General features: G+C 52.3%; 1 protein-coding gene across 1 annotated transcript; it reads left to right on the top strand.

The window, feature by feature from the left end:
• Positions 1-1,938: 1,938 nt before the first annotated feature.
• VGLL2 (vestigial like family member 2) lies at positions 1,939-8,782 on the top strand. The gene is made up of 4 exons (XM_036379358.2): positions 1,939-2,019; positions 4,187-4,478; positions 6,181-6,699; positions 7,775-8,782. The coding sequence occupies exons 1-4, from the start codon at positions 1,939-1,941 to the stop codon at positions 7,813-7,815; spliced, it is 933 nt and encodes a 310-aa protein (XP_036235251.1). The 3' UTR covers positions 7,816-8,782.
• The last annotated feature ends 954 nt before the right edge of the window (positions 8,783-9,736 follow it).

The raw sequence follows: 9,736 nt of genomic DNA, 5'->3' as shown, positions 1-9,736 counted from the left end.
TGAAGAGCAGGAGGGCATTCTCTGTCTTTGGAGCAGGTGTTCATTGGACTTAACCTCTGAGAAATGGGCCTTTTTTGGTATCATGCTCAGCACATTATTACCTTTGAAACAGGCACAGGTCTGTGTGTGTTGGGAAAGCTTCCTACCTCTCACAAGCAGGGACACAGAGGAGAAGTGAGATCCCGTTGTCCCAAGTGAGATCCTTCAGGTCTCTCGCCGTGAGGAGGGAAGGGCTGTTCTTTAGCTGACTGCTTTAATTTAGACACCAGCCACAGACTGAGTCCTTACCTCTACCATGATTATTTGCTTATTGCTCAGGATAAATAAAAGTATAGACTATAAGGTACATTTCTTATTTTAAAGCCTCATTTTCTTGACCATTCCCTCATTTTCTTGACCACCAACACAAAATTGGCTCTGATGGGGGAAGGAACAACACTGAGGCAGAAGTCACAGCCACAGTGTTTCAGGCTGCACTGCAGTATGAAAAACAAATTTCCCAAACTCCCAAGAATACAGAGAAAGAAATTTGTTTAAATATGAATTTTAAACCCTGCACCTGGTGCAGAAAACATTGAAACATGATCATCAGGCACTGAAATATGATTTTGGTGAACAGCGGGCATTCAAAACAATTTCTAACACTTGGAATGTAAAAATTGCATTTTGAAGAAAACAAAATAGAGTCAATGCTTTGTTTTACATATGATGTTTTTCTACTAAAATTAGTTTAAATATTTCCAGGTCTTCAAAATTCATAGTGTTCATTCTTTTCAGATTTCCCCCAATACTTTTGTAACCAATCAGCATTTGAAAACTGAGTAATATTATTTCCCTTGCATTTCTTATATTTCTTCTGCTTTATTACAGGTGCTTGAAAGAAAACAAGATGAGTCTCTTCTCACATTAGTTGTGACCCGTACCATGAAGCTGAACATTTCAAAGAGTTGATATTGAAACGAGAACTTACATCTCTGTTAAAAAATAATCTGCCTCCTATGCAACTCCTTTAAAATGAGAAGTGAAGATATATTCACCTATTTACAACTTTGCGTGTCACACTCAGCAGAAAGCCAGGGAGTAAATCCAGTTTACCTTCACGATAATTTGTTGTTTTGACGCGACTTTGCCCCCGGCGTTGTTTTAGTTTCTATTAAATGCAAAAGCATCGCCGTTTCCGGGATTTGTAATGATTTAAAAGTTTCTAGGGAGAATCCTCCTCGGGAGCAACTGGTTCATCCTCCTTCGGTTTATCAGACCTCTCAACTCCTGTGGCTTTGGAGGTGGCATTTTCCAGCGAACGCTGGACTTGGTGGAATTTGGATGGGGTCACCCAGATCCCCGCCTTTCCCGGAGTTCCACTTCGCCCGGGCCAGGAGCGAGGGCCGACGGGCGGCAGGGGCATCCACCCCGGGGGCAGCGGGGCAGCACCCGGCACAGGAGGCACGTGGAATGTAATGAAAGAAATGAAATAAAACCAAAAGCAGCGGGAGATGGGTTGACCCGCTGGGTAAGCCCTCATCTTCCGCCGACCCCCGGTTCCCCCCGCACCTCGCCAGCCTCCTGCGTGGCCGGAGCTCCCCCTGCGCCTCCAGCCCCGCTGCTCCCGGGCAGTCCCGGCTGCGGAACCGGGGTCTCCCTGCTCCCTCCGCCTCTGCCACCCGCCCGGACCGGGGCTGAAATCCCCCGGCAGCCCGGGAGCCCCTCCAGTCCCGGCGTATTTGCGGGAGGGAGCCACGCTATAGGAAGGGAGGAAGGCAGGGAAAGAAGGCAGGGAGGGGGTGTCAGCACAGCCCAGCGCGGCCTCATCCCCCCTCACTCCTCCCACCAGAGCGTGGTGCCTCTTAACCCCCGGGAACCTCCCTCCCCCGAAGCATTACTCCACTTTGCAGAGCACGAGTTGATGAGAAAAAAAATACTTCTCGGCCGCGGCCAGCCATGAGCTGTCTGGATGTTATGTACCAAGTCTACGGTCCTTCCCAGCCCTACTTCGCGGCAGCCTACAGCCCCTACCACCAGGTACGTGTAGGGGACAGCGGTGAAGAGGCAGAAGGTGGGAGGGGTATCGTCTGGAGGATGGCCATCTGGGGCCTCACCAAAGGGAAAAAGGGAAAAGGAGAAGGGGAGGGGAAAGGGAGGGCGGGAGGGGGGAAGATCTGGGAGCCTGCGATGGTGAGCGGAGCAGAACCGCATCCCACCTTGGCGCGGGGCTCGGCAGGGTACGTACGCCGGCGGCAAACGACGGACTACGGGATGCCTTTGGAGAGAGGGGACGATTTTAACCCCCAGAAGGATTTTTAGGGGGTTTGTTTGCTTGTTCGTTTGTTTTAAAATGTTTGCTTGTTTGTTTTCATTTACCGGGGCGGGCTACTTCCGAGCGCGGCGGGTCGGGGTAGCGACGTGTGTGGGGACCGTCGGGGGCTGCGAGGTCGGGCTTCCCGGGGCATCGCTCACCCCGGCGCGCCGCATCCCGGCCGCTGCCACGGAAGCCTCTTGGTGCACAGATTTTGCAGCCGCATCGGAGGGGTGCTCCGGAGTTCCGCTCTGGAAGCGGGGTAGGCAAGAGAGACGCGAGGTTGCGGGGTTTGCCCGGTTTGGCGTTGGCGGAGGAAACCGCGGCCGCGAAGGGGAGCAAGGGGCTACAGGATGCTCCCGTGTCCCGGGGCGCTCTCGGCGGCGGCGGGACCCCGGGACGTCCGCCGGGCTCCCCGGGCTGCCGGCGAGACCCGAGGGGGCTCGGTGAGCTGCAGCCACGTCCCGCCGCCCCGCTGCGTGCAGCTCCGCCCGGGAGGTCGCGGGTATCAGCTAATGCCGAGGTTTCAAGGAAAGGATGGCTCCGGCCTCGGGGATGTTCCGGGCACGCAGGGCCAGTGCTGCGCGGGGATCTGCTGGCGCCGGGACGCGCACGGTCCCGCGTGGGTCAGGCTCGCTCCCCCGGCTGCACCTGCTGCGCGCCGCTTTCCTTTCAACCCCTCTGCATTCCCAGGTTTTCCCTCGCCCTTACCCCTTCCAGAAATTAATTCCTTCCTCCCCCAGCATAACGAAAAAGGGGATGGACGTAGAGAACGGCGCCCCGGGCCCGAGGCGGGTGCAGCCCCGGCCGTGCAGCGGTCCCTGTGCCCCCTCCAGCGCCCGGCAGCGGGGCTCAGGACCCGTCGCAAATAGCAGATAATGTCTTTACCCACCTTGCCTTCCCTCCCACCACTCTCTCAACCCCGGCTTATGACATTATTAAGGGGGATGATCATTACCTCAATGGCCGAACAGGGAGCCAAGAGGAAAGGCGGTCGTCGCGACGAGTGACATTATCAAATATACCGCGTGCTTGGCCCAAGACTGTGCCCCGTCCTCTCGGTTCTTCCCCCGCTGGCCGCCCTAAGGCTCTGCTGGCGGCGGCCAAGCCCGGGCTCCGCGTCCCAGCGCTTATTGCTAAGAAACTCCCAGCAGCTGCAGACACGCTAACGCGCATGAAGACGGGAAACATCCGGAAAACTTCACAACGCCCGCTGTTTTCGCACTCGACGGAATACAATAAAAGGAGATTAATCTTGTAGCAAATACCTGGAGCTTCTTGGTGTCCAGGGAAATGCTGAGTTTTGCCCTGAAGTGTGTTTAAGACTGTCAGTCTTTTTTCCCCCCCTCTTTGCTTCTAACCTCGCCGCTGCGAGTTACAGGACACTCTTTGCACCAGATAGATTCTCGGAGCCGGGGACCGAGGGGCTCTCGCGTTGTCCCAGCTGCCGGCGCTGCTCCGTGGGTGCTCGGCCGTCGCCCGCCCGTGCCCCGGCATTGCAGCCCCTTGGCGGCCGCCGTCCGCTCCGAATCCAGCTGCAAAGAGCCTTTTTTGGGGGGGCTTGGTGCGGAGGACCTGGCGGTGTGACCCCCGCCCGGCCGCGCCTTCCCCACCCGGCGGCTGTCTTGCTCCATCCCTTTCGGCACCCGTGGGTTTCGGTCCCCCGGCCCTATTTGCAGTCCCTTCGCTGCCCCCGGACTAGAGAGGGCGATATGGGGGTGTGGGGATTGTGGTGTATGCTGAGGGAACGGCGGGCAGCCGAGGAGCAGACTTTGGCATCCTCTCGGGAAGACCGCGGGAGAGGGCTCGGCGCTGCACGCCGGATGGCACAGGGCGGGCCAGCGCACCTTGGTGTGCTGCGTGACCGGCTCCGTTTTCTTTCCTTCCCTGCAGAAACTCGCCTTTTACTCCAAAATGCAGGAAGCCCCGGAGAGCGGCAGCAGCGCCAGCGCCGGCAGCTCCTTCTCCAGCCACGCCGCGGCCAGCATCAAGGAGGAGGACTGCAGCCCCGAGAAGGAGCGACCCCCGGAGGCCGAGTACATCAGCTCCCGCTGTGTCCTCTTCACCTACTTCCAGGGGGACATCAGCGCCGTGGTGGATGAGCACTTCAGCCGGGCGCTCAGCCAGCCCAGCAGCTTCTCCCTGGGCAGCGCGAAGGCGGCGCGGAACGCGGGCTCCTGGCGGGGTGAGCGCTCAGCGCAGGGGGCGCGGGGGATGCGGGGTCGCCGGGGATGCGGGGGGTGCGGGGCCCCCTCTGGGCCGGTACCTCGTCCTCGCCTCGGCTCCGCATCCGGCTCCCTCCTCCCTCCCACCAGCGGCTGGTGCCCGGCGAGCATCCCCTGGGATCCGAGGCTAGGAGCTGTCAGCTGTTTGGCCCTTTTAGGGTAAAAAGGAAAGAAAAAATCCCTTCAGATTATGCAGAGGGGCATGGCCCAGGGGAAAGCAGTCTGAGAGGCTGTTGGGGGAAACAAATTGTCTTTTCACTGCAGGTGCTGTACCTGGAGAGGGCTACAGAACAACTACCCACGGAGTGACCTGTGTATTCCCTGTTGACCCTAGCTTTCAGTTTAGAGTGGTCATAGTGATGGGAGCAAAGTAAAAAACAAATGTGGGAACAATCTGATCAGCTTCCCACCTCTAAAAGAAAATGATTGTGTGTGTCCACGTATCTTGCCCTGTGTGTATCACCACCCTGATTGTTGCTGGAGTGCTGACAAGGACTCTTAAGTTTTGGAAAACAAGGGCTTGCAGACTTGGCCATGGCCATGTGCTGTCAAGACCAAGGCTGTGGCTTATGCACAGCTCTCTGTATCCACACCTGATTCACACTGGACAGGCCCATGAGAGTAGTCAGGGCAGAGGGGAATAATCTTCTCCACACTCCATCTGCCAGAGAGTTAGGGACTGGCACTTCCTTGTGGGCAGTCAGTAACCCTCCCTCACAGGGTCACCAGCTCAGCCAGGGCTGCTTTCCCAGACCTTGCATGGATTGCTGTCTGTAATGTCCAAAAATATTTCACGGGTGAGAGATATTCAGTGCTGGAATTGATGGCAGTAGAGGAGGTTTTTTTGCTCATCATGAACTGCTTCCCCTTCTCCTAAGCAATGCCAAGGCTCAGAGCTGACATACTTCCCTGGCAAAGAAGTATTAGGAACATAGTTTTATTTCTTTCACGAACAGTGTGCATTCCTAATTAATCATACATAACATCTATTTGTGATATTAATAATCACCAGTCCATCTTGCATGTTGCTAACTGGGCTAAGAAAATTTAGGGTCTTTGTCTTTGCCCTGCCAATCTCCAAAGTTCTGCTGAGGGCTTCCCAAACAGGCTGACAATACAACTAAGAAACATATGGCTGTAATAGATGGAGAATTGCCCCAGATATTTGAGTAATTCAAACTTGCCTTTTGTCACATCTCTCACTGTTCCTGCCCACTTTGCTACTGCATTGAGGCAGCAGCTTCTTTCCAGGAAACATTGGGCATAAACGTTTAGACAAGGAGATTATCACAAAAACAAACAAGAAAAACCCAAACCTGAAAATTTAAGTGGTGTATAGTAGCTCTCAGTTTCCACTACTGAAGGAAAGAGATGTTTCTCCGGCCTTAGGTAACAACATTTTGCCCATCTGCATAGTAAGAAAAAGCTGGAGGACATAGTTGCAGCTTCATGGATAAGCCATAGGACAGGTGTGTTTGGTGTTTAGTCAGAGAGGAATTCATATTTGTTTGGAGCAAGTTCTTATCCTTGCCAGTTTTTTGTGGAATAAAGGGAATGAAAGGACTGGTTTGGGTGGATCAGGAAGGGACAAAGCCCTAGGGAAAGGAGATCAAGTCTTGTGTGTGCTCATCGCTGACCTTCTTTCCCACTTCCTTCACTCAGATGGATCCTTTCCAATGAGCCAGCGCATCTTCCCGCCGTCCTTCTGGAACAGCACGTACCAGCCCTCCTCGGTGCCAGCCAGCCTGAGCAGCCCCCTGGCAGCTGCCGCCCACAGCGAGCTGCCCTTCGCTGCCGCCACCGACCCCTACGCGCCCGCCTCCCTGCACGGCCACCTGCACCAGGGGGGCCCCGAGCCCTGGCACCATGCCCACCACCACCACCACCACCACCACCACCACCACCCCTACATCGGCACACAGAGCACCGCCTACCCCCGCCCCGCCGCCATGCACGAGGTCTACGGGCCCCACTTTGACCCACGCTACGGCTCACTCCTGGTGCCCACGGCCTCCGTCCGCCCCCACCGCCTCACGCCCGCCTCCGTGTCCGCACCCGTCAGCCCCCCCTGCGAACTGGGCAAGAGTGAAGCGGGCGCTGCTGCGGCCTGGACGACGCCGGGCCCCTTCCCCAATGCAACAGGAGACATGGCACAGAGCATTGGCCTCAATGTGGACACAGGTAATGAGCTGCCCTCGGCCCCTCCAGCTCCCTTGGCTCAGCTGCAACCCTGCTCCCTATTCCACACTGTCCATAGCAGTAGGGAAGGACTCAGGAGGGGTGGCTGAGGTTCTGCTGTAGGGAAATGAAGTGAGGGTGGAAGCCCCATGTGTGACACCTGAGCTCTGCCCTGGGTGCTCTTCTTGGGGCTCTCAGGCCAGGCAAGTGAAGAACGGAGAGGAAGGATGGGACAGGCCAACATATCACATCTCCACAACACTGTTTGAATTTCTGATGCCCACAAACATTTCCTGAGGCTACAGGTTGCTTTGAGGTACCTTTGTCCTGGCCCTGGTCTTGTTCCTGCATTGAGCAGCAAGAGCTAGGAGCAGAATGGAGCAGCCCCAAAGGTCACTGCTTGGCCCCATCCATGTGCTGCCCTGAGGGGTCATTTCTAGACACCATGCAGGTTCATGAACTAGCCCCTCTCCTTAATTACCTTCTCCTTCCAGTTTTTGAGATGAAAGCACAATTGCATTTGGTGAGAAAAAAGGCAGTGGTCTTCCCCTGGTGGTGCCTGTTGGGGTGTCTGGAACCAAGGTGTGGCTGTAGTGCTGACAAAAATGGGTGCGCAGGCACAGTCAGCAGTGACAGATCCTGAGTCAGTGGTTGTGAGGGGAAGGAAAGTCTGCTCCATGCTGGTTTCGTTATTGCAGCCACTAATGGCTCCTTAGGGTGTCCTCACTTTAAATAGGAGAGACTTTCTCCAGTCTGGCTTGGGCTCTTCTCCTTGTTTCACAGCCTTCTGGGGCTCTGGAGATCCCGTGCTTTAGACTGATCTCACCTGGCAAGAAATGCAATTTGTTTTCCTCTGTTCTTAAATGCCTGTACCTATTTTTCTTCTTCCTTTTTTTTTTCTTCTCTCCATTCTCAGGTTTGCAACCTCAGGATAAAAGCAAGGATCTGTACTGGTTTTAGAGCTGTCCTTCACTCTTCTTCCCCTGGCTCTTCCCTGTAGCTCTCTACCCATTAGACATGGTGGCATTCAGAGCTGAAATCGGGTCAGTTTGTAACAGCTTCTGGTCTTGGTTTGCAGCTCGCCGTTACTCCTTCTGTGGTGGATCCCTTCTGAGCTGATGTGCTGACTCAAAGACTCTCAGATCCCCCCTTGCCCTTTTCCAAGCCCACCGTGGCCCTGCTGCTCGGGGAAAGACAACAGGATTTAAAAGGACCTGGCATTGCAAGGGTGATACTTGAGACTTATTTCGGAGACGAAAGTTGTTCTGTTGCAAGAAGAGAGCCAAAGACATTGAACTTCTATTTAAGCAGACCCCACACCCAGACCTGCAGCCAGAATACTCTGAAAGAGTCAAATGACATCATGGATGGTGATGCAAAACCACTGGCCTTCATACAGGCAACAGAGGAAATTATGGGGGTTTTTTAGTGGTGTGAATATTTTTTTATGGCAGTGAAAGTTATTTCTTGAATGCAACTATGGGAAAGATACTCAGCAGTTTTGAACTGGATTTTTATTTTGCATTATAGAAAAGTAAAAGGAGAAGAAATTGGAACTCATTAACTTTTTCAGACTATCAAGGAACTGGTCAGATTTTTCAGCTTTGTGATTGTGAGTGGCAAGCGTCTGACTGGGCCACCTGCCCTGGACTTACAGATATGCAGCTGTTCCCCTCACAACTGCTTAAATCCCAGAAAGACGAAAACCAAGGTGGCACCTCTCAGACTTTGGCGCATTGCATTGGCTGTATAACAGTTGTTTGGTTGGGGGTGGGGTTGTTTGGTTGGTTTTGGTTGTTTTTTTGGTGTTTTCTTTTTATTTTTCTTTTTTTTCTTTTTACAATAAACATTTTCTGGTGAAAGTTAAACCTTCTTAAGGCAGGGGGAGAAAGGAATCCGATGAAGAATGGCTCACCTCCAACCCAACAGCCTTTAAAGGGAACACCAGAACAAAAAGCACTTGGTGGACATTAGTTCTGAGTTGCCTCAAACACTTCCCTTTGTCTACTTGTTGCTGTCATTTTGCCACTTTAGTAGTTTTGTTTGGGGTTTTTTGAAAGGGGCAAATAGATATTTAACAGTAGCAAAGCTGTATTAAAGGTATCTCCTTCATTCATCCTGTGTACTTTAATGAAGAATTAAAGCTAAATAAGAGAAATGAGGCAAACTGAAAACTTCAGGGTGAACCAGAAACCGTATCTCTGACATGGATGAAGTGAGTTATTTTATTATTTTGCATGAAAGATAAATAGAAATCCTAACAGCTGAAAATATTTTCTTGGTGAGTAAAATACACAGAGATAAATACAAAATATAAGAAAATATGAGACCATTGCAGTGCTACATTTTAGAGTATGGTGTGGCTGTAAGATTGGTTAAAGTAAGGGAGCAGGTCCATATTTCTTCGGCTAACAGAGGGGACTGTAGTATATAGAACAGCTATTGAAGTGGTAAATTAAAGTGTTACTACCAGGTAATGAATAATTAATGAAACAGGGCAGAAATGGCACTTACCCTATACCTAAAAGCTGACTTTTTTTTTGACAAATATCTGTTCCCAACACTACTGTGTTTTGCATTTTTTCTGTTTTTTTTTTTTTTTTCCTTAATGTAATGTCTTTGAAGCTGACAAATTTTAAAGCATATAGTAAGAAATTCCTAACATTACCCCCTGACACTGGGAGAAGCAGTAGAAAATGAACTTTTGTGCTGAGATCAGAGCTTTTACCTTTCAAACTCTCACAAAATTTGGCATAATGTCCACTGTGTGTCAGGAGTGGAGTTATGAATAACCCGAACTTGCTTCTCCTAGGTTTGGTGATAGCTCAATTTCTGGGAAAGAATAGGAATCCTAACAGAAAGAGTTTAACAAAGCAGTGTGAGTGTACTGTGAGAAGCTGACCAGGAGCAGCTCCAGCCAGAGCTTAGCAAATGGCAGGGGGGACTTGCCGTGGTTCCCTCAGCCAGACAAACCGGTGGGTGTTTTTCCCTCAGCCTCCAAATATCCACAGCCCAGACGAGCTGCAAAGGGCAAGGGAAT

This window comes from Molothrus ater, chromosome 3 (assembly GCF_012460135.2).
Source record: "Molothrus ater isolate BHLD 08-10-18 breed brown headed cowbird chromosome 3, BPBGC_Mater_1.1, whole genome shotgun sequence".
Lineage (NCBI taxonomy): Eukaryota > Metazoa > Chordata > Aves > Passeriformes > Icteridae > Molothrus > Molothrus ater.
This window is presented reverse-complemented; position numbering and strand designations above follow the sequence as displayed.